Source organism: Entelurus aequoreus, linkage group LG21, assembly GCF_033978785.1.
Source record: "Entelurus aequoreus isolate RoL-2023_Sb linkage group LG21, RoL_Eaeq_v1.1, whole genome shotgun sequence".
Taxonomy (NCBI): Eukaryota; Metazoa; Chordata; class Actinopteri; order Syngnathiformes; family Syngnathidae; genus Entelurus; species Entelurus aequoreus.
In genome coordinates, this window is record NC_084751.1 from 35,728,300 (window position 1) to 35,753,816 (window position 25,517).

Consider the following 25,517-nt stretch of genomic DNA (forward strand, 5'->3'; position numbering starts at 1 on the left):
TGATCTATTTCCACTCATTTGACTTATCTTAAGGAAACAACAACTAACCATGAACACACATCTTTCACTTTTCTGTGCCTTCTAAACAGTGAAAAACTACTAACACGAGGCAGCTAACAATGTGGCCAATAATGTTTTTTTATTCCGCCTATAAAGCACTCTAAAAAACATTCAAAAATCTTTACCAACGCTCCATGCACATGCTGGGACCTGCATATTAACCAAGCTATAGCGACATTATTGTAATACTTAATGCAGACCAACTAAATTCCTGGACATTACAAACAAATTTTCTGTGACAAGTTACTTATTGAACAATAAATCAATCATTTATATTTTAAGTTTTTTTATTTTTAGGTTAAATTTTTTGGATTAAAGACCTCTCAACGCCAAACTATTCAATATGAACCATCCTAAAATGTTTTACTTTTTCTGAAATTCAACATTTTCTGTTGCACATATTACCCTTTTGATGTTGTTAACATTTAATGACATTTAGACAATCTAGTTCACGGAATTCAAACATTTGTGTTTTTTCCGCACATTTTTTGGCACCCAAATTTCCATTGACATTAATTAAGAACTTGTCTTAATTCCACATCACTCAAACTATTCGAAAAGAGATGCGCCGATTGATCAGTATCAGACGATTCTTCTGGGGGCTACAATATATTATAGTACTTTAATTTGTTTTCATGTATAAAAAATAAAAATAATTCAAGGTGTGCCGGTAATAAAAATGTGTGGCGGTCCGCCACATTCAAATACATTATAAGCCGTAGATATATACATTGTGAAATGAGTTATTTACACAGAAATATTTTGTAAATGTTTATTTATATACCTTAATTGTTTCCAAACACTGTCTGTAACACGGCAGTAAAATGGTTGATCAAACAAAACAGACGTCATTGTCATGGACCCACTAGCTGCGGAAGCTAGCTCTCCAATCAGCTAAACAGGCTCAGTAACTCCACGGTGAAGACTTGGTAGAATTTCCTGGGGAATTTGTAAAACTGAAACAATACAAAAAGAATACCGTTGTATGTTACCGATACTAACATAGACACTCGTAAACATGTTAGCATATTAGCTCATCCTAACAATGCTGGCTTCATTACATTACGATAGCACGTACAAATATGCATGAAACATTTCTACAGACATCACACATGGGACTGTTTAGTAAGTAAGAATTGTTTTAGTTATATTGTAAAACTTACAAACGTTGCTTGGAGTGATGAATGAAAAGTCTTTTCGAGTGGAGACGCTATGGACGATTAGAAGACGGAATGGCAATTGTACTTCCGGTTCGAAAGTTTAAACGGCAGGAAATACTGTAGACGTTTACCCCGCAGTACTTGCAGTGAGCAAACTCGTCCAGAAGATGGCGCCATATCAGAAACAATAACACCATTTCAGTGTCTTACCATGTGTTTTATGAAAACTATTTACAAATGGCCGTCAGCGAAGGAAAATCTGTTTTATAAGCTGCAGGGTTCAAAGCATAGGAAAAAAGTAGCGGCTTGTATTCCGGACTTTACGGTATATTACGGCTTTATACTATTATGTTGTGGCGTTAGTATTTGTTGTGGCTTTTGCAATCGTGCTGTAGCTGAAAGTTGTTGTATTGTAATTTATGATATTGTCTTATCGCGTTTGCATTTGTTGTGACTTTTCTCAGCCACCCTAGCTATCCGCCATTCTTGTTTTGCCAACTGATGGCGATGACGCCACAGACGGGTAGACAGACTTGAATAACTTTTAACATCCTTATCAATAAAAGTGCTTCTTTTCATATAAAGTCTGCCGTTTCTAAATTATTTTTTTTTAGTATGGATAAATTCGATCGATGGGCTTTTAAAACAATCTTGGATCAATACCTAGCTTCCGGAAGGCAAACTTGCCGAGCACAGATGGATTTAGTTGATTCTTTAGAATATAAACTGATTACGGATGTAAATGTTTCAAAGACTTCATAATAATGCAATGACATGTGACGGTATCCAATTAAAACTTGTTGAGTGTATGTCAAAGAATGTGCTCATTCATCCAGGTCATTCAATCGATCGTAACTGGACTGTTTGGTTTGTCTTAGAAGACATTTCGTCTCTCATCCGAGTAGGCTTTATCAGCTCATGCTCATAGACTTAGATTGGTCAGATCTAGTCTTAGACATAGATTGGTCAGATCTAATCCAGCGGCTGGTGCCAAAACCCCAAATATTTGTATTCCAAAACCCGGAGGGTGTGCCTGGGCAAGGATGGTTTCACCTTATCGTGTTGAGAAAATCAACTGTTTTAATGCAAACGAGCAATCCTAATTGTCAAAGCCAACAACAGTCGTTGAAGTATAATTTGCCTTTGTCAGCATTGAGGTATTGTGTGGCAGAACGATCGCTGTGGATCGATTACTACCAGTCCAAAATAGTCGGAATCCCCCACGTTAGCATTCTATTCAGTTGTAGACAAATGGCACAAATGGCATACTGGTCAACTCCTGTTATTAGTTGGAGGTTTAAATTGCAGAGATTGGTTAAAAGGACAGTGTTGTATGTGGGGGACAGGTGGTGCCGCAGACCACCTCCTCTGTTCAGGAATGGTTTTTCAACCTTGACATAGATGGCTTCCCTCACTCACTCCTCTTTCGTACCATCCGTCCTCCCTGTCCAGAAACTGTACATTTTTGTTCTCAAAGGAGTGATGTTTCTCCCTGAGGTGCAGGTAGACAGCTGTGTCTTGGCCTGAAGAGTTTGTCGGCTACTGAGGTATTAGCACCAACGACTAGACTAGACCTAAGTCTAAGATTTGATCTGACCAATCTAAGTCTATGACCATGAACTGATGAAGCCTACTCGGATGAGAGTTGAAATGTCTTCTAGGGACAAACTAAACAGTCCAGTTGCCATCGATTGAACGCCCTGAGATTTGGTGAGTGCAGTTTTTTTCTGGCGCTTTATCCCAGAATCCTCTGTGCAGTGCGGGGCGGGAAGGTGGGGGTGTGGAACATAGTTAGCTGGAAGTGAAGTGTGTTCGTAGAAGATGAGAAGGATTGTTTTTTTCGGACATTTCCTGAAACTTTCATCACAATCCGACCATAACTGTTTGAGTTATGTTGCTAACAGACAAACAAACCATGGTGAAAACGTAACCTCTTCGGCTCAGGTGAGAAAGTCTGGATTCTCCCGCGCAAAGTGCGGCACTTTCGTCTCAAGCGTTTCCAAGCCGACACATCCAGCCGGTTTTGGGAAATCACCCCCCCCAAAAAAAGCCTAACTTCCACCATCCAACCTTCTCCCCCATCACAGACGCATTGCCATTAATAACAAGTGACGCTTTGTAAATTAATAGTTATTCGTGTTGTTGACATGTTTAGTTGTCACTTGCTGTGTTTTTGCAGCCAATTTTCAATTCCTTTTGCTCGCTGGTCAAGAGTCGCATGTTCGCTAGAGTCCGCAAATACAGGAGGGTTAAGGTTACGGTAACCATGACACTAACCCTAACCCACAAAAGGAAAAACATTTCTTCCTGCTCTTCCGCCCTCTTAGAAGCTAGAGTGGAAGCCATCCGCTTTTATTGAAAATGTTCAAAACTCCTCACCTCCTTCTGATGGCGACCGAGCCAAAACCAAACATTGGACGGAAAATATTTTTAGCCAGGGTTAAAGTAGACGAATGTGTGTAAACAAAATTAGATATTAAAGGCCTACTGAAATGAAATTTTCTTATTTAAACGGGGATAGCAGGTCCATTCCATGTGTCATACTTGATCATTTCGCGATATTGCCATATTTTTGCTGAAAGGATTTAGTAGAGAACATAGACGATAAAGTTTGCAACTTTTGGTCGCTGATAAAAAAAGCCTTGCCTGTACCGGAAGTAGCGTGACGTCACAGGTTGTGGAGCGCCTCATTGTTTACAATCATTCCCACCAGCAGCGAGAGCGATTCGGACCGAGAAAGCGACGATTACCCCATTAATTTGAGCGAGGATGAAAGATTTGTGAATTACGAAAGTGAGAGTGAAGGATTAGAGTGCAGTGCAGGACGCCAGGATGTATCTTTTTTCGCTCTGACCGTAACTTAGGTACAAGGGCTCATTGGATTCCACACTTTCTCCTTTTTCTATTGTGGATCACAGATTTGTATTTTAAACCACCTCGGATACTATATCCTCTTGAAAATGAGAGTCGAGAACGCGAAATGGACATTCACAGTGACTTTTATCTCCACGACAATACATCGGCGAAACACTTTAGCTACGGAGCTAACGTGATAGCATCGTGCTTAACTGCAGATAGAAACAGAAGAAATAAGCCCCTGACTGGAAGGATAGACAGAAGATCAACAATACTACTATTACTTCTACTATCAGGAGACACCGAACCAAACCCTGGACCTGTAACCACACGGTTAATGCTGTCCCGCCTGGCGAAGCCTAGCAATGCTGTTGCTAACGACGCCATTGAAGCTAACTTAGCTACGGGACCTCGACAAAGCTATGCTAAAAACATTAGCTCTCCACTTACGCCAGCCCTCATCTGCTCATCACCACCCGTGCTCACCTGCGTTCCAGCGATCGACGGCGCGACGGAGGACTTCACCACGATCATCGGTGCGGTCGGCGGCTAGCGTCGGATAGCGCGTCTGCTATCCAAGTCAAAGTCCTCCTGGTTGTGTTGCTGCAGCCGGCCGCTAATACACCGATCCCACCTACAGCTTTCTTCTTTGCTGTCTCCATTGTTCATTAAACAAATTACAAAAGATTCACCAACACAGATGTCCAGAATACTGTGGAATTTTGCGATGAAAACAGACGACTTAAGCTGGCCACCGTGCTGTTCCAAAATGTCTGCTACAATCCGTGACGTCACACGCAAACGTCATCATACCGAGACGTTTTCAGCCGGATATTTCCCGGTGAATTTAAAATTGCACTTTATAAGTTAACCCGGCCGTATTGGCATGTGTTGCAATGTTAAGATTTCATCATTGATATATAAACTATCAGACTGCGTGGTCGGTAGTAGTGGGTTTCAGTAGGCCTTTAAGCACTGAGCTACAAGAAGAGGTTATCTGGCTTCATTAAAGTTAAAGTTAAAGTTAAAGTACCAGTGATTGTCACACACACACTAGGTGTGGTGAAATTTGTCCTCTGCATTTGACCCATCCCCTTGATCACCCCCTGGGAAGTGAGGGGAGCAGTGGGCAGCAGCGTAGCCGCGCCCGGGAATCATTTTTGGTGATTCTGCTGTTTCCTGAAAAAAGGGCTTTATAAAAGTGGTGTACCTAATTAATGGGCGCATTGGGGGTATTTTCCTGAATAGTGTCGCCATGATAACACAAAATCTTCCAAAAATTAAGTACCACTGTAAGTGCATTTGAGACCTTTCCTACGATATAAGATATGTTGGGGTTCGTCGGCCAGTTCATCCTGTATTAAAAGCGGCAGAATAAGATAGAATAATAATAATAAAGAAGTCCAAGCAATAATAATACGGGCTACTTTGCAGCATGTGAATGGGTGCTTGCTTTGCAGCGGGGCCATAATGATAATACCACTGGAAATGATGCAGTGCCGTATTTTTCGGACTATAAAATCCGTTCATTTTCTCAAAACTCGACAGTGCACCTTAAAACCCAGTGCGCCTAATGTACGGAATAATTTTGGTTGTGCTTACCTTTACCATAAATGATAAGTGTGACCAGTAGATGGCAGTTACACATAAGAGATACGTGTAGACTGCAAAATGACTCAAGTAAACAACACCAACATTTTATATGTTTCATTGAAAATATAGAACATTACACACGGCACTCAAAAATCTATCAAAATGTTTTAGTACAACTTTGGTAAGCTATGAAGCCACACCGCTTGATGGATTGTACTGTGCTTCAACATACAAGTATTATTATGGTGTGTGTATAAGGTAAGACATATCGTCTGGCGTTTTGTTCCACAATATTATGCAAAAGCAACTTTTCTTACCTTCTGGTACCTGCTGATCTGTATTTGGGATCTGCACAAGTCCTGTAAATTTGCATGCGTCCGCCTTTGTAGTCTGTTGACACTGTAGTCGATAAGCTTCTTCTTTTCCTCAATCTTCTTGTTTTGGGACATTCATCCTCCGCTGTTGCCATTTCTAATATAAAGTAGTGTAAAGTTCTTACTCATATCTGTCAGTAAACTCGCCATGAAAGCACTAAAACATACCGGTCTAGTGAGTTTACATTATTCACCCAAGGAACTTTATTTATTAGAGAGTTCCGGTCTGACGTTTTTTTACGGGACACATTTCCGGCGTTGTTATTACACTAGTGAGCCACGGATGAGGAGATGCTGCTCTGTTATTGATTTAAGTAAAGTCTGAATGTCATTAAAACAGTTAGCTCCATCTTTTGACACTTCTTCCACCCCCGTTCTTGCACGCTACACCGCTACAACAAAGATGACGGAGAAAGAACGCTGTCACGTCGTGACATTGCTGGTTTTACGAGCAGAGGAGCATGTTCGGCAACGCACAATCACAGAATACTTACAAGCAGACACAGTGTGTAGACAGAAAAGGGAGAATGGACACATTTTGGCTTAAAAACTAAAAATAAAAGTGAAGCTATAACACTGAAACGCCCTCAGGAAGAGGTGCTTTAAGACATGGCTAGCTAGCTAGCGGCTAACGTCCAGCCGTAGTCTGCAGTGTTTTAGCTACCTCTAAATCACTAATCCTCGCCTCCATGGCGACAAATAAAGTAAGTTTCTTACAAGTATCATCCCTGCAGGACGAGGAATAGCTAAACATGCTTCACTACACACTGTAGCTCACCAGCGTCACAATGTAGACAAACGCCATGGGTGGATCTGCACCTGACATCCACTGTAATGATACCAAGTACAGGAGTGTATCTAGTCGATACTACTATGATTACATCGATATTTTTTTAGCATCACAAAATCTTTATTTTTTTATTTTTTTATTTATATTATGTTTATAAATGCAGGAAATACGTATGTCCCTGGACACATGAGGACTTAAATTATGACCATTGTATGATCCTGTAACTACTTGGTATCGGATGGATACCTAAATTTGTGGTATCATCCACAACTATGTAAAGTATCAAACAACAGGAGAATAAGTGATTATTAAATTTTAACAGAAGTGTAGATAGAACATGTTAAAAGAGAAAGTAAGCAGATATTAACAGTAAAGGAACAAGTAGATCAATAATTCATTTTCTACCACTTGTCCTTAATAATGTTGACAAAATAACAGAATGAAAAATGACACAATATGTTACTGCATATGTCAGCAGACTAAATTAGGAGCCTTTGTTTGCTTACTTACTACTAAAAGACAAGTTGTCTTGTATGTTCACTATTTTATTTAAGGACAAAATTGCAATAATAAACATATGTTTAATGTACCGTAAGAGCTTTTGTTAAAATAAAGCCAATAATGACATTTTTTGTGGTCCCCTTTATTTAGAAAAGTATCGAAAAGTTTGTACCAAAAATTGGTACAACCCTACAATGTACACATGTGTTTTTTGCAAAACATTTGTTCTATCCAGTTGTTATCTTTAAGAAACAATGGAACATGTCATGTTAAACACAATGGATCCTTGAACGCTTTGTTTTGTTGGTATTTTAAAAGGTTTTCCTGTTGGAAATATAAATGTGGCCTTTGGGGTCACACTGGCGCCATAATAAAACCTACATGAACTGTTCAGACATTTTTTAAAAGCAATTCCAATTCTTAACAGTTTTAGTATTTAACTAGTGTTCTGACAAGTGGTATTTTGTAACGAATGCCAGCTTTTTGGGGGTTTTATTTGTTCACATTCTGAATTGATTAATCATTTTCAAGAATTGATTTTTAGATTTTTTTGTATTCATCTTTTTTTATATTATTTTATACAATACATTTAAAAAAAAACAAGTGTTTCAGGACATCTCTATGCTACTCGCTGTTTATATACATCAGCAACCTGTCACCTGTTTTGAAGAGATTTTATTATAACTTTATGACCAAATAATATCAGATTCCAACTGTTACACTTAAGGTGCATATTATTTTCCAAAATGCCACTTCAATTCTGAGTTGTGCATCTTCTGGCCAGACTGGCCTATGTTTGTCATTTCTCAAACAAAAAACTGTGAACTTGTCAACAAAGCAGCTTACTGCAGCATCTTGGTGGAGCGTGTGAAGTGGAACAACATGACCAAACAAGTTGTGCTTGTGTTAAGTGCGTGTTTGTAACGCTGCCACAACACACAAGTACTGTGTGTGTATTTACTTATTGACTTTGGGTGCTGTCCAGCAGACAGCAGAACTACTTGGCGCGGCGAAAGGTGACGGAACAGATGAGAGACGATCCAACATGAGTCTAACCAGTGAGGAAATGTCTGCTAAGTGGCCTCTGAGCCGACATACAACAGAATGGAAATATCACACTTGATTTTGTTCACGGACCCACTGCAGGCGAGTGTAGACTAGTGTTGTCCCGATATCAATATTTTGGTACTTGTACCGGTACCAAAATGTATTTCGATACTTTTTGGTACTTGTTAAAACTTTTTTAAATAAAGGGGACCACAAAAAATTGCATTATTGGCTTTATTTTAACAAAAAATCTTACGGTACATTAAACATATGTTTCTTATTGCAAGTTTGTCCTTAAATAAAATAGTAAACATACAAGACAACTTGTCTTTTAGTAGTAAGTAAGCAAACAAAGGCTCCTAATTTAGTCTGCTGACATATGCAGTACAGTGTTTCCCATAAACTGCCAAGACACCTGTGGCAGTGGGGGCGTGGCTGTGGGCGTGGCTGTGGGCGTGTTCACCATGACATCATCGAGTAATTTGCATAATTTACTACAATGATATGATTTTCTCTAAAAAGGCTCAAAAAATGTGTACTTACTAATTAATAATAACAGTTTTGTTTTAAACGTCCATCCATCCATCCATCCATCCATCCATCCATTTTACAATATAATAATAACACTTTATGTACATATTTATATACAGATTTGAACAATAAGTTATTCACTGAAATATATTTATTAATTGTGGTTCTTACAAAAAATATATCTTATAAAATATATAAGCTAAAATGTCTCTTAAAGCTCTGCCCCTTTAATTAGTGCATACTAAATAATTTAACTTTAGCCTACTACTACAACCATAGTATTTACCAGCAACATAAAGTGAAACAGAGGCAGAGGTGTCCTGCCACAGTCAGTAACAAATAAACAGAAAACAGTAGTGGTCAAATACAAATAAGGCAACAAGAGAAGTATCCTACGCTTCTCTTTTGTAAAGTAAATCTGAACAGCCTATATGGGCATCGACACCAACTATATGATTTGCCTGAGAAGCTGGACAGGACAAAAAAAATATATATATATATATATATTTTTTGAATTTTTTATTTTTTTATTTGTGGCGGACGTAATTCTTTCGTGGCGGGCCGCAACAAATAAATGAATGTGTGGGAAACACTGCAGTAACATATTGTGTCATTTTCCATTCTATTATTTTGTCAAAATTATTAAGGACAAGTTGAGTTGAGTTGAGTTTGAGTTTATTTCGAACATGCATGCATACAACATGATACATGTTCGAAAAGGAGTAGGAAGAAGCAGAGCTTATTTCATCCTACCCCTTTTCTTTTACACAACAGTTGCTAAAACGTTTGTTCACTTCCTGTTCTCATTTTATTCACAATATACTCCATAAGTAATCACAATAAAAATAAATAAACGAATAAAACTCGGTGAAGTAAGTTACATTTCATATGGTGAGATGAGTAAGATTATTTTGAAAATGAACAGATGGATGGATGAAATAAATAAATGGTTTGAGTAAATAAATAAGTAAATAAGTTAAATAATTAAATTGGTTACCACCCAAGTGGTAGAAAATGAATTATTAATCTACTTGTTCATTTACTGTTAATATCTGCTTACTTTCTCTTTCAACATGTTCTATCTACACTTCTGTTAAAATGTAATAATCACTTATTCTTCTGTTGTTTGGATGCTTTACATTAGTTTTGGATGATACCATAAATTTGGGTATCAATCCGATACCAAGCCGTTACAGGATCATGCATTGGTCATATTCAAAATCCTCATGTGTCCAGGGACATATTTCCTGAGTTTATAAACATAAAATAAATTTTAAAAAAACGAAAGAAGATGTCATGCCAAATAATATCGATGTAATCATAGTAATATCGACTAGATACACTCCTGTACTTGGTATCATTACAGTGGATGTTAGGTGTAGATCCACCCATGGCGTTTGTTTACATTTTGACGCGGGTGAGCCACGGTGTGTAGTGAAGCATGTTTAGCTATTCCTCGTCCTGCATGGATGATACTTGTAAGAAACTTACTTTATTTGTCGCCATGGAGACAAGGATTAATGATTTAGAAGTAGCTACAACACTGCAGACTAGAGACTACATGTCTTAAAGCACCTCTTCCTGAGGGCGTTTTCAGTGTTATAACTTCACCTCTATCGTTAGTTTTTAAGCCAAAATGCGTCCGTTCTCCCTTTTCTGTCTACACACCGTGTCTGCTTGTAAGTACTCAGTGATTGTGCGCTGCCGAACATGCTCCTCTGCTCGTAAACCAGCAATGTCACGACGTGACGACGATGGGGTGGTGGACTGGTACTTTTTAGAGGCGGTATAGTACCGAATATGATTCATTAGTATCGCGGTACTATACTAATACCGGTAGAGACTTTTAAGGAGTATTTTTTTATAAATTAAAAACAACTAGCAACAAATCTAGCATGTTTTTTCTGGTGTTCTTATATAATGTAATATTGTTTAGAGACTGTACTTCTGTCTCTCGATGTCCCTGACGAAAAGAGAGTTGCAGCGAGCATGACGTCACACTCCAGTTGGACTTTCTCTCCTTAACCATTGCACATTTCGTAGATGGCTATCCGCGGGTATATCTGGGATATATTAAAGTACGTATACATCGCAGACATGCTGACTCCGCTCCAGACAGTCTTGTGTGTCTTCTTTACACACAACATCCGGTTTCGGCAGAGCTGTTTACGGTGATCAAACTCTATTTTGGGCGGCCAGGCACTATTTTGTGTTTTAGTTGGCATGTGTCGGAAGGCCATGCAAAATGACAGTTCCACACAGTGCTGCAGGATCAGTTTTTAAGGTTTATTTGAAATCGGGACAGATACAGAAACATAGATATCTGAAACAGTTATCCAAAGTATGCATCATAGTGTTTGTAGCCAAAGCTAATTTACAACACATGTCCCCAACAACAACAACAACAACACAGATCTAACATCATTAAAATAGGAAAATAAAAAGAATAGGGCAAAGAGGAGTCGACAATAATGATAATAGTCCATCGTCTGCACAGACAGATGACGGACACACAAAAATCCTCCGTATGTGATGTCAGAAATAAAAAATATTAGACATATCGTCTATTCAGCAGTTTTCTTTAATAATTGTATTGCTGCTGGATGATTTATGGCACTATGCATATTTTATTTGATCTAGATTGCAATACAAGCGCTTTTCGTGTCGTTCTCACCAGTTCCAGGTCCTAGATGGCTGTCAAAATGTCTCATCTTGTCAGATTATATTCTCAGCCATCTACTTTTCAGGTCAGAGGCATGATTTATGATCTACCACAGTGGTGTCACACTCATTTTAGCTCGAGGGCCGCATGAAGGAACATTTTTTCCCACGGCATAATAACTTAAAAATATTGGGATTTACAATATTAACTTTAAAACACTGAATGCAAGACACTTCACCCTTGCTCCTGATGGGTGCTGGTTAGCGCCTTGCATGGCAGCTCCCGCCATCAGTGTGTGAATGTGTGTGTGAATGGGTGAATGTGGAAATACTGTCAAAGCGCTTTGAGTACCTTGAAGGTAGAAAAGTGCTATACAAGTATAACCCATTTATCATTATAATGTTGACAACATATGAACGTCACACCCCCTCTCGATCGATATATTTTACAATCAAGCGAAACGCAACAAAAATGCAACAAACAAAGAAAAATATGAACGCGAAGGGTAAAAAATAAACACACCTACAATCTGATATATCTGATATATCACTAAGCTTTAGATCGTTGTTGTAAAAATCTCCTTCCGCGTCTGTCCCTGACACCCGCATTTCAGGCTGGCCGCTTTGGAAACACTCTGTGGAAACGCTCCCCACCCACACTGCTTGGTGCCTCGTCTGAGCTGCTGTGACGTAGATTACCATAGTAACTAGTATATCATGCAAAAGCGCAGATTCCAACCATTGAAATACTTTGTATAATTCAAGACTTAGGGTGTCAGGTGCAAACACTGATGACATCTATTAAACAGACAAGAAGCAAGGAATTAAACAGAGACAGGATTCAATTTGGCTCAATGAGGAGAAACGTCTAGGCCAGGGGTCACCAACGCGGTGCCCGCGGGCACCAGGTCGCCCGTAAGGACCAGATGAGTCGCCCGCGGGCCTGTTCTAAAAAAAAAATAAAATAAAAAAAAATAAAAAATTTTTTATTTTTTTATTTTTTTTATTTAAAAAAAAAAAAATTATATCTACATAGAAAAAACACAAGATACACTTTCAATCAGTGCATCAACCCAAACAACCTCCCCCATGCACACTCATCCACACCCACTCACACAAAAGGGGTTCTGCCACCAATATTCTGGTTCCCACAACATAGACAACACATCTGCAAGGGACACAGTCCCTGAAGCACACATGATTGTATAGGCTGCTGGTCCACTAACATTTTCATTAATTACTATTTTTTATGTAATTATTTTTATATTGTTTTACTTTCTTTTTTTTCCAAGAAAATGTTTTTTATTTATTTATCTTATTTTATTTTATTTTTTAAAAAAGGGCCTTATCTTCAACAGACCAGGTTGTCAATGAAATTAGATTTGTTTAAAGGGTTTTTTAAACCAGGCCCAGTCCAGATAATGTCCAAGTCGGACTCAGCAACACACACCTTCATTCATGTACACAGAAAAAAATTAGGGAACACAACAGATTGCATATAATTTATAAACAAAATTACATTTTCAAAATAAGCATTCATGTACAGTCCAGATTATGTCCAGGTCACTCAAATTAGGGAACACAACAGATAGCATATAATCTATAAAAATAATTATACTTTCAAAATAAGCCTTTGAGGACTTCCCATCTTTTTTTTAATGTTTTTTGGCATCATTATCGTTTTCAACCATGTAACTTTCTAAAGTTAGAAAATACTGAATAAATGTTTTAAAGAAAGTAATACTAAGTGAATATCTGTTTTTGGCCTTAAAAATAAACATTTTACCGAGTACTATAATTAAATTGACTAAATCATGATTGTCAATGAACTCTCCTAAAATAACAGAAACCACATTAAGCTTCATAAACAAACCAATCCTTAAACACATTTTTTCAACTTCCACCCAAAACAAAGACACAATATGACAATACCAAAACAAATGCAGGGTGGATTCAGGCTCCTGACAACAAAATGGGCAATCATCTGACTCTGTCATATTCCATAATTTTAAAATTTTACCTGTGGGTAAGAAGTTATAAATAATTTTAATTTGAAAATAACGATATTGCACATCGATAGTGGTTTTATAGATTAGTTTGAATATGGCATCCCATGGCAACGGGCAGTCAAAAAAGTCCTCCCATTTTCCATTTGTGTTGTATGGGGCAGCCTTCAAAGATTTCTTTATTAAATAAAAATTATATATTTTTCTATTTATTTTAGTTCCTTTTTGCCAACTAGAATTTCTTATTAGAGGTTTACAAACTAATAATTTAGTAGTTCCATAATGTATTATTTGTTTCCATCTTTTCCCAATTACTCCAGTTAGTTGAAAAAATGAAAAGCTTGAGCAAGCATCACCATACATAGCTCTAAATTCATCATACTTCATAATTTTACCATTCTCATTGATAATATCATTGACAAAAATTATTCCTCTTTGAAACATATTTTTCCAAAAGAAAGGCTTTCCATCTATTACAATATTAGAGTTCATCCATATTAACTGCTGCAAAATATTGTCTCTTTTTTCTGGCACATAAAATTGAAAACACCACCATGAGTGGATTGTTTCCTCGCCATGTTTCCCAGCAGACTCTCTGGGAGGGGATCACTTGTAAAAAAAGGATACAATTTCTTTTGATACAGTACATGTTTTTTGTCCAACAGGACATTTGTGTACCACTCAATGTTTAAATACATCTTTGGAACAATTGATGCTTTTAAAGACAGACACATAGCTTCAAGGTTGAGAAGTTTCAGGCCCCCATATTCATACTCTTTGTACAAAACCTTTCTTTTAATCTTTTCTGGTTTGCCGTTCCAGACAAAATCGAAGACCCTCCGCTCATAAATCTTAAAAAAGTTTTGTGATGGAGCTGGTAATGACAAAAACAAATAAATAAATTGAGGAATAATTAACAAGTTGACAATAGATATTTTACCATACAAGGTTAGGGATTTGACTTTCCATAATTGCATAATTTTGTCCAGTTTTCTTAGTCGATTATCATAATTTACTGAGCCTAGATCTTCCAGATTTTCTGGGACAACAACACCAAGTATGTTAACTGGTCCATCTGTCCACAAAACAGGCACTTTGCATTCCATTCGAAAGGACGTTCCCTTTAGATTTCCGATCCTTAATATTTTACATTTATCATCATTAAGCTTAAGGCCAGATTGCTGTGAAAATATGTCCAAAAGATTAAGAAGGTTCCGCAAACAATGAGGAAAAATCTTATCTTTGTGAATCAGCCTTTTCTGACATGAACTTCATCAAGAACAAACACAGAACACGCCTCACTGATGCACATCTGCAAGACTCACTCAGAGTTGCAGTGTCAAGTTACACACCAGAGTACAACACACTAGTTAACAGCATGCAATGCCAGGCTTCCTACTAACTGACAAAGAAACAGATAACAGATTTGGTGTCCAGTTCAAAGTGTGACATGATTTAAAAATTTGAGAGTTTACTTTTGTATTTTACATGAGTTATTATTTGTACAAACATGGTGCAAAGTAATTCATGATTTGTTAAAAAATGTTAGTGGCTAGCTAGTTAAAATGGGATATTGTGATTTCACAAGACTATCTTAGAAGTGATCATTTGAAAATGTTCAATTTGAAAAATGTGCACTTAGAGAAAATATAAAAATAAAGTGTTGCATATTGATATTTATCTGTTTCTATATATATTTATTGTGAGAAATCATTAAGATGATCAGTGTTTCCACAAAGATAAATATCATAAATTATTAATAATAACAGAGTTAAAGGTAAATTGAGCAAATTGGCTACTTCTGGCAATTTATTTAAGTGTGTATCAAACTGGTAGCCCGTCGCATTAATCAGTACCCAAGAAGTAGCCCTTGGTTTCAAAAAGGTTGGTGACCCCTGGTCTAGGCTGTACTCTTTGCACCGTCTTCCACCACGCTCTGATGAAAGGATTGCACGCATCCTCTTTTATTTGGACTTTCCCTGATTACATGGCAACAGCTATTTCTAAGGGGAGAGGGGGTCGTAAACAGCCGTTGCCCTCGGTCACAAAACAGTTCAAAGAAAAGATGCCTGGAGCTTGCGTCAGGTCCTGCTTCCTCTCCGCTTCGTAGATCTCGGGTCAAGACATGATCTTCCTGTGGATTACAATAGATCAAAGAAACCGACCCCTTCCTGTCGCTTCCCATCGTACACAGTGGAGTTTTACAAGCCTTCTGCTTGGTAAGATCAAAGACAGCTTTTGTCCTCTCGTCGGGAACTCTTGGAAAGACAAAGTTTTGTGATAACTTAGATACATTTATTCTGCCATAGGGTCATTTGGAAACATCACTGCACATCGTAATGGAAGCTACAGTTTCCATCTTAAAGATCTAAAAAAATGATTTGGGAATGTCTGGTGGGCTAGATTGAAAAGCTTAACAGGCCGCATGTGGCCCCCGGGCCTTAATTTGTAACGTGACTCTCGTCAGATCCTAGTAGTTCGCTGAGCTGCACACAAGAATCTGGGACTTCTCAATAGGAGCTGCATTTCAGAAGGCTGGGCCTTTGTAAAAAAATCATTGTATGTGATTGGATAAACCACTCATATCGAAAATCAACCCGTGACGCTGATGAGAGCGACGCTGGGAAATCCAGACCCGGTTGGAAGAAGAGCTAAAACATCCTTGCCCCCAATAAAAGCCTTCAAAACCGTTCTCTGTTAATCTTTTAAATAATTAATATTCGATAGATTCGACAAAACTGTTGCAATAGCAGAATCAATGTCAGCACACGACTGAGCGAGGGTCTACGTGCCAACATTGTTGTTTGAATCAAACAGTCGCTTCGGCGCTACGTCACATCTATGAAATCCCGCCCGGCGATCCCGATTGGTTCATTATTTTTTGCTATCTTGAAGGTGTTTGCATTGCCTTCGAGCCCAGATCCTTGTGTGGAGCTCAGCGAAGTACAAGGGTCTGGCGAGAGTCACTTTAGTGGTTACTGTCATGATCCGTGGCGGATCATGTTTTTGTTATTTTCTGTTACTTTTGGACTCCCTTTGTTCCTGTTGTTGTGCACCCTTGAGTTTGTTTAGTTACCTTGGCTACTTATTTCCACCTGCCTCCGGTTGGTGTTCGGGACGCTCACTTGTTCCCCGAGCACTAATCAGATGCATTATTTAAGCCTGCCTTTGCCGGTCAGTCGGCATGGCTTCTTTGTTTGCTACACGCAACCTGCTACGTGAGTATTCCTTGTCTTCTAGTCTATGCTAAGTGGTAGCCTTAGCTTCCAGTGCGATCGGCACGTTGTTGCTTCGGCTTGTTTTTGGTACTTCCTTGAGTTTAGAAGAATAAATCATGTTCCTACCTGCACGGCCTGTCCGGAGTGGTCCGTCTGCATCCTGGGGGAACGAACCCCGCAGTTACTTAATTTGTGCAGGTCTGACCCAAACGGTAAAATATTACTTTCCTTAACAAAATTTAAAAAAAACATTTAAAACCTTTTTTTTTTTTGCAAACTGTATTTTTAAATAAGAAATACATATATGATATAAATTAATGGTAACACTTTAGTATGGGGAACATATTCTAAGTAACAAAGACTTAATTTAGAGTTATTTGGACACTAGGGGAACATATTTTGGTTAGGGTTGAGGTTAGGGTTAAGGTTAGGGTTAGGGTTACTAATAAGCAAATCATTCTGAGGTTATTGAGGGAAGACTCTTGGTTACTGGTTGTATAATAAGGCCATGCAGAATAAGGCATTAATAAGTACTTAATAATGACTAATTAGAGCCAATATGTTACTAATTTGCATGTTACTAAGCAACTAATTATTGGCGAATATGTTCCCCATACTAAAGTGTTACCAAATTAATTACAAATAAATGAATGTATGATAAACATGGCAATGTAAGCATTCTATTTATGATCTGCAAAAAGTCTGGTTGTATTGCTGATTTATTCTGCCAGCCTCATCTCTAGCTTATACTACAGTGTTTCCCACACATTCATTTATTTGTGGCGGCCCGCCACGAAAGAATTAAGGCTGTGGTAATCTGTAAATGTCCTTGCCTATTTCTGTTGTCTGCACTCCATGTTCACTCTCTCTCTCGTTCACAGTATGGAGTGCAGCTGACGCAAGGCAGCAGCACACACCTGACTGTAATTAAAAACAGCCTATTTAACCAGGCTGCTGACAACCGGTGAGCGCCGGAACTTTGCCATTGCTTGCAACCTGTTGGTCGTGCCAAAAGAACTCACTAGTTCATCGTGTGCTTTTCATCTCAGGTTGGCCCGTATTATTCCTAGCCTTGTCTAGCGTTTTATTTTGTATCCAGTCTATTTACTTCTTTCATGAAGTATAGTTTTCCTAGCCTTGTCTAGCGCTTTTAGTTTTGTGTGTTTTTTCCCTCTCAGTAGTTTTTTACATGGTGTGTTTTGTGTTTTCCACCATCGCCTTTGTTTTGCTACCTTGTGCTTCCGCCTAATAAAAGGAAGAACAATTGTAAACACAAATTCGTCTCTGCATCCTTGGGATCCACCTCACCAAACCCTAACAGAAAAGTTCCGGCCAAACTATGGAACCCGCAGAGACAGACCCCTGGAAAAGAGCATTGCAAGGCCAGGCTCAAAGGATCAACCAGCAGGGGGACCAGCTTGACCACCTGAGCCGAGGTCTACAGGGGATGTCGGAGCGTCAAGACGCCATGTTGGAGCGAATCAACATGCTGTTAGCCACCGTCGTACCCACCTCGACCACCGTGCCTGACCAGGCATCCACCCAGCCTACACAACCCGCTAGTACTAGCAACATACGGCTTTCCCGACCCGAACGTTTTTCCGGGGAAAAGGAAGACGTAAGACAATTCCTGACGCAGTGTGAACTTCATTTTGAGCTAAACGCTTCCGCTTTCACCTCTGAGCGGGCTAAGGTAGCGTTTGTGATCTCTCACCTGTCTGGCCGTGCTGGCACCTGGGCGACTGCAGAATGGAACCGTCAGACCACCTCCAGCTCCACATACGCGAACTTTTCCAAATCCTTGAAGCAAATCTTCCAACGACGACTCCCAGGTAGAGAGGCAGCGAGATCCCTTTTCCGGCTGCAACAGGGTTCACGACGGGTCGCGGATTACGCGATCGAGTTCCGCACCATGGCGGCCGATTGTGACTGGGGTCCCTCAGCACTATTGGACGCTTTCTTCCTGGGTCTCGCGGACGAGATTCGTCACATGATGATCCCGCTGTCACTCCCGACGAATCTGGATGATCTCATCGAGCTGGCGGTGCAAATCGACTTCCGCCTATTGGAGGAGAGGAGGGATCGACTAGGAAGACAAGCCCCACCTTGCAGCCAATCAGCGCCTGCTAGACCTGCCATCTGCAAGACGGAGCAACTCGAAGACAACCCCCCTTCATGGCAGATAGATGAGCCGATGCAACTGGGAGGCCACCGACTCACCGCCGCCGAGAGGGAACGTCGCGTTCACCTCCAACTCTGCCTATACTGTGGGGCCGCTGATCATCTCATCTCCCGCTGCAAAGAACTGCCGCGCCCCGCCGCACGGCCACGAGTGCGCCCTCACTCGCCAGAGGACACGTCCACCAGAGGTCGTCGTTCTCCTTCGTTGGCCGCAGGCAGAATGCAGCTAAAAGGTACTCTTTCTTGGTCTAACCAACAAATAGACATTTGCGCTCTCATTGACTCAGGAGCAGATGATAACTTTTTGGATTTTGAATTCATGAGACTCCATAAGATCCCTGTTGTCAAACTATTTGTGCCCAAGAGGGTGTATTCTCTTGATGGGCGCCTATTAGCCAGCATAACCCACCAGACACTCCCACTCAACCTGCGCTTGTCTGGAAATCATTGTGAGAAAATAATTTTTCTTGTTGTGCCATCACGGTCCGCGCCCGTCATTCTAGGGTTAACCTGGTTACATAAGCATAACCCGCACATAGACTGGCCTCGTTCGGCCATTATTAATTGGAGTGTAACCTGCCACACACATTGTCTTCGTTCCGCAGCAGGATCTCGTACACCGCCACCCACCGCTGTTATAGAGAACATAGACTTGACAAACGTGCCCAAGCACTACCATGACTTAAGGGCGGTGTTTAGCAAGGATAGAGCACTCTCACTTCCCCCCCACCGACCCTACGATTGTGGCATTGATTTGCTAGCCGGGGCGGCGCTACCATCGACCCGTATGTACAAGGTGTCTAACACCGAACTCAAAGCACTAGAAGAATACATAAACACATCTATAGCTGCCGGCCTCATTCGCCCTTCGACCGCACCTGTAGCCGCTGGATTTTTTTTTTGTCGAAAAGAAGGACAAGTCCCTACGGCCTTGTATAGACTACCGCACTCTTAATCAGATTACTATCAAGAATAAGTATCCTCTACCACTCCTTGATTCAGCTTTTACTCCATTACAATCAGCGAGGTTTTTTACTAAACTCGATCTACGTAACGCTTACCATCTTGTTCGCATCCGAGAGGGGGATGAATGGAAGACCGCATTCAACACTCCTCTCGGACATTTTGAGTATCTTGTCATGCCTTTTGGACTTACTAATGCACCTGGCGTTTTTCAGGGTTTCATTAATGACATTTTTCGGGACATGACAGGTCGTTTTCTCTTTGTTTACTTGGACGATATATTAATTTATTCATCTACATTTGACGAACATGTGCAGCAGGTTCGGTTAGTCCTTCAACGATTGCTCGAGAACAAACTGTTCGTCAAGGCGGAAAAATGCGAGTTTCACTCATCCTCCATTCCATTCTTAGGTTTTATCATTGAGGAGGGTAGACTCAGACCGGATCCCGCTAAGGTAAAAGCAGTAGTAGATTGGCCCACTCCGGTTTCCAAGAAGCACCTTCAGAGATTCTTGGGCTTCTCTAATTTTTATAGGCGATTTATTCGTAATTTTAGTCGCGTCGCTGAGCCACTTACGAGGCTAACCTCTACTAAGGTTCCGTTTGAATGGGGACCCGAAGCCAATTCCGCGTTCTTGAGGCTGAAAAGGTTGTTTACTTCTGCCCCTGTTCTGTGTTACCCTGACCGTTCTCTCCAATTTTTTGTTGAGGTGGACGCTTCTGATTCAGGTGTAGGGGCCGTACTCTCCCAGAAATCTACCACCGACCAGAAGTTGCACCCCTGTGCTTTCTTCTCTCGTCGCCTATCCCCTGCTGAGAGAAATTATGACATTGGCAACAGGGAGCTTCTGGCGGTCATTTTGGCCCTTCAGGAGTGGAGACATTGGCTGGAAGGGGCGGAGCAACCATTCATCATCTACACAGACCACAAGAACCTGTCCTACTTAAGGACCGCACAGAGACTGAACCCCCGCCAGGCCAGGTGGCAACTATTTCTGACCCGTTTTAACTTTATCATCACTTTCCGACCTGGTTCTCAGAATGGGAAGCCCGATGCCCTGTCCCGTGTCTACTCTTCATCCTTTGAGAATTCTTCACATGAACCAATTGTTCCCCATACCCACGTCATTGGGGGACTCCAGTGGGACATCGAGCGGCAAGTCTTGGAGGCCCTGAAGTCGGACACATCTCCTCGGGGCTGCCCACCAGGCCGGTTGTTTGTGGTTCCTCGGCTCCGCTCCAGCGTTCTGGATTGGGCACATGGGTCGAAGATCGCTTGCCATCCAGGTATTCGTCGCACCAGTTTTGTCCTCTCCCAGCGTTTTTGGTGGCCATCCATTCTGGCAGATACGAAGGCGTTTGTGGCAGCATGTCGGATCTGCGCCCGGAACAAGGCATCCCACCAGGCTCCAGCAGGACTGTTACACCCATTACCCATCCCCTCCCGCCCGTGGTCACACATAGCTGTGGACTTTGTCACAGGACTACCCCCCTCCGAGGGTAATGACACTGTCTTGACCATTGTGGACCGGTTCTCGAAGATGGCCCACTTCGTGGCCCTCCCCAAGCTGCCGTCAGCTCTTGAAACTGCCCAATTATTAGTGCTCCACGTTTTCCGGCTGCACGGCATCCCCACTGATGTGGTATCCGACAGAGGACCACAGTTTTCCTCGGCCGTCTGGAGGGCATTCTGCAAATCTCTGGGGGCCTCCCCTAGCCTGTCCTCCGGCTACCACCCTCAGAGCAATGGACAGACCGAGCGGACCAACCAAGACCTGGAGGCAGCCATCCGGTGCACTTGTCATCAGCAACCTTCGACCTGGTCTGAGAATCTCCCATGGATCGAATACGCTCACAATTCCCTCATTAGCTCCGCCACCGGCCTGTCTCCATTTCACGTCGCCTATGGGTTCCAACCACCAGTTTTTCCTTCTACCCAACCCAGTGCCGACGTCCCATCTGTTACTGCACACCTACATCGGGCTCACCAGGCTTGGCGCAACACCAGGGCGGCGTTAAGAAGAACATCGGCCAGGAATCAACTCTTAGCCAACCGCCATCGCACACCAGCCCCACACTACCTGTTGGGACAGAAGGTCTGGTTATCGTCTCGGGACCTACCATTGGCCACCGAATCTAGGAAACTGGCTCCCAGGTTCATTGGACCATTCCCCATTGCCAAGATCATCAATCGTGTTGCAGTCAAGCTCCATCTCCCTAGATCTCTCAAGTGCCATCCTGTTTTTCACGTGTCCCGCATCAAGCCTGTCTCATCCAGCCCGCTCAGTCCTCCGGAGGTACCGCCTCCTCCACCCAGGCTGGTTGATGGTCACCCAGCATTTACTGTAAACACCATCTTGGATGTGAGAAGAAGGGGAAGGGGTTTCCAATACCTGGTGGACTGGGAGGGGTACGGCCCAGAGGAACGGTCATGGATTTCTAGATCGCTTATAATTGACAAGGACTTGATCAAGGACTTTTACGTTCGATTCCCAGACAAGCCAGGTAGGTCGCCAGGAGGCATCCGTTGAGGGGGGGGTACTGTGGTAATCTGTAAATGTCCTTGCCTATTTCTGTTGTCTGCACTCCATGTTCACTCTCTCTCTCGTTCACAGTATGGAGTGCAGCTGACGCAAGGCAGCAGCACACACCTGACTGTAATTAAAAACAGCCTATTTAACCAGGCTGCTGACAACCGGTGAGCGCCGGAACTTTGCCATTGCTTGCAACCTGTTGGTCGTGCCAAAAGAACTCACTAGTTCATCGTGTGCTTTTCATCTCAGGTTGGCCCGTATTATTCCTAGCCTTGTCTAGCGTTTTATTTTGTATCCAGTCTATTTACTTCTTTCATGAAGTATAGTTTTCCTAGCCTTGTCTAGCGCTTTTAGTTTTGTGTGTTTTTTCCCTCTCAGTAGTTTTTTACATGGTGTGTTTTGTGTTTTCCACCATCGCCTTTGTTTTGCTACCTTGTGCTTCCGCCTAATAAAAGGAAGAACAATTGTAAACACAAATTCGTCTCTGCATCCTTGGGATCCACCTCACCAAACCCTAACAAAGGCCGCCACAAAAATTTTTTTTTATTTTTTAAATTTAAAATTTAATTTTTTTTTTTTGTTGTCCTGTCCAGCTTCTCAGGCAAATCATATAGTTGATGTAGATACCCATATCGGCTGTTCAGATTTACTTTACAAAAGAGAAGTGTAGGATCAAGATTTTTGGAGCTCTTTGTTCAGTGGATCAGATGTTTGATGACGCTTTGTGTCTATCTACCACCACTACTGTTTTCTGTTTATTTGTTACTGACTGCGCCAGGACACCTCTGCCTCTGTTTCACTTTATGTTGCTGGTAAATAATATGGTTGTAGTAGTAGGCTAAAGTTAAATTATTTAGTATGCACTAATTAAAGGGGCAGAGCTTTAAGAGACATTTTAGCTTTTATATTTTTATAAGATATATTTTTTGTAAGAACCACAATTATTAAATATATTTCAGTGAATAACTTATTGTTCAAATCTGTATATAAATATGTACATAAAGTGTTGTAATTATATTGTAAAATGGATGGATGGATGGATGGACGTTTAAAACAAAACTGTTATTATTAATTGGTAAGTATACATTTTTTGAGCCTTTTTAGAGAAAATCATATCATTGTAGTACATTATGCAAATTACTCGATGATGTCATAGTGACCACGCCCATAGCCACGCCCCCACCGCCACAGGTATCTTGGCAGTTTATGGGAAACACTGTGCTACTGATACTACTCATGCATACCTCTAAAATATGCAACAGATTTTTTTTTTGTAAGAGAGACATTAGATGCTGAGTTATTTTTAACGTGATATTTGGATCTAAATTGTTTGTTTATTTTGTTACAGTCGTGTACATCTGTGGGCCTCTGGACACTTTCTTAATCATCATGAAACTCTTCCAGAGTGAGATCCAAGACCCAGAAAACTACGCCATTTTTTATCTGGATGTTTTCGCCGAGAGTTTGACGGAGCGCAAACCTTGGCAGAACTCTGACACGGACTGGAACGATCTCATCAAGGTCTTTAAGGTACAGCCAACGCATACACAATACATATACCCCCCCTGAGAAGCAGCTTCCTTTGCAGTGGACTTCTGTTTTGTCAAGGTTACACATTATAGAAAATAATAACTGTTGTGCTAAACACACTGCAGAGGACGCTGCTTCTCAGAAGGATCTGGTATACTGTCATGAAATATTGATTTCTTTAAAGAGAAACAGAATGACATCTTTTCAATCACTTTAATTGGGCTCTCCAGAACTCGCCACTTTTGTTTTGCCATTCCTAGTGTTTTTCTGGATTGTCACAAGACTCACCTGCTTATAGCTTCAATTTTAAAGGGTGCTTGAAAAAAAAGAATGAAAAAAAAAAGCTGATTTTGCAGTCTACGCAATAATAAATGTAGAGGGACTGTCTGAAGGCCTATTCGCCTAACACAGTACACTTGAACGCCTCGCAACGTGGGAGCACAGTGCGTGATAGATCTTGCTTAGACACGATTAAATGTAACACAAAGAGTTGTTCATCACTTTGTGTACAAAACCCAAAACCAGTAAAGTTGGCATGTTGTGTAAATGGTAAATAGGAGGAGTAAGTAAGAGTGATCCTATTATTAATAGGAGCTCCACAACCTGTGACGTCACGCGCATATTGTCTGCTACTTCCGGTACAGGCAAGGCTTTTTTATCAGCGACCAAAGGTTGCAAACTTTATCGTCGATGTTCTCTACTAAATCCTTTCAGCAAAAATATGGCAATATCGCGAAATGATCAAGTATGACACATAGCATGGACCTGCTATCCCCGTTTAAATAAGAACATCGCTTTTCAGTAGGCCTTTAAGGTATTCATGTGTGATTTCCACAAGCGTCTGTTACGAAGCTGGCTACGGCGCGTTCTTTCTGACGTCACTTCCTGTGTGGGGGGCGGTCTTTCTGGCGTCACTTCCTCTCCGAACTCAGGTTGTAAACGATCGATGAGTCCATACAGAGCTAAGAGCCGAAGATTCAAGAAATAGACGGTGCACTTACCCGTGTAAAAAATTATCCAAGGAGGGGAACCTTAAACGATGGTTTAGTGTAGAGATGTCCGATAATGGAATTTTTGCCGATATCCGATATTCCGATATTGTCCAACTCTTAATTACCGATTCCGATATCAACCGATACCGATATATACAGTCGTGGAATTAACACATTATTATGCCTAATTTTGTTGTGATGCCCCGCTGGATGCATTAAACAATGTAACAAGGTTTTCCAAAATAAATCAACTCAAGTTATGGAAAAAAATGCCAACATGGCACGGCCGTATTTATTATTAAAGTCACAAAGTGCATTATTTTTTTTAACATGCCTCAAAACAGCAGCTTGGAATTTGGGACATGCTCTCCCCTACCATATAAGGTAGGGGGGGTGTATATTGTAGCGTCCCGGAAGAGTTAGTGCTGCAAGGGGTTCTGGGTATTTGTTCTGTTGTGTTTATGTTATGTTACAGTGCGGATGTTCTCCAGAAATGTGTTTGTCATTCTTGTTTGGTGTG

The 25,517-nt window shown here is 40.9% G+C and overlaps 1 protein-coding gene across 2 annotated transcripts in view; it reads left to right on the forward strand.

Moving 5' to 3' along the window:
• Positions 1-25,517, forward strand: part of npr2 (natriuretic peptide receptor 2) — a 198,465-nt gene that overhangs the window by 20,009 nt on the left and 152,939 nt on the right. For both annotated transcript variants that reach the window (XM_062031569.1, XM_062031570.1), the window contains exon 2: positions 23,824-24,005. In XM_062031569.1, the coding sequence (XP_061887553.1) occupies positions 23,824-24,005 (182 nt within the window). The remainder of the gene's footprint in view (positions 1-23,823; positions 24,006-25,517) is intronic.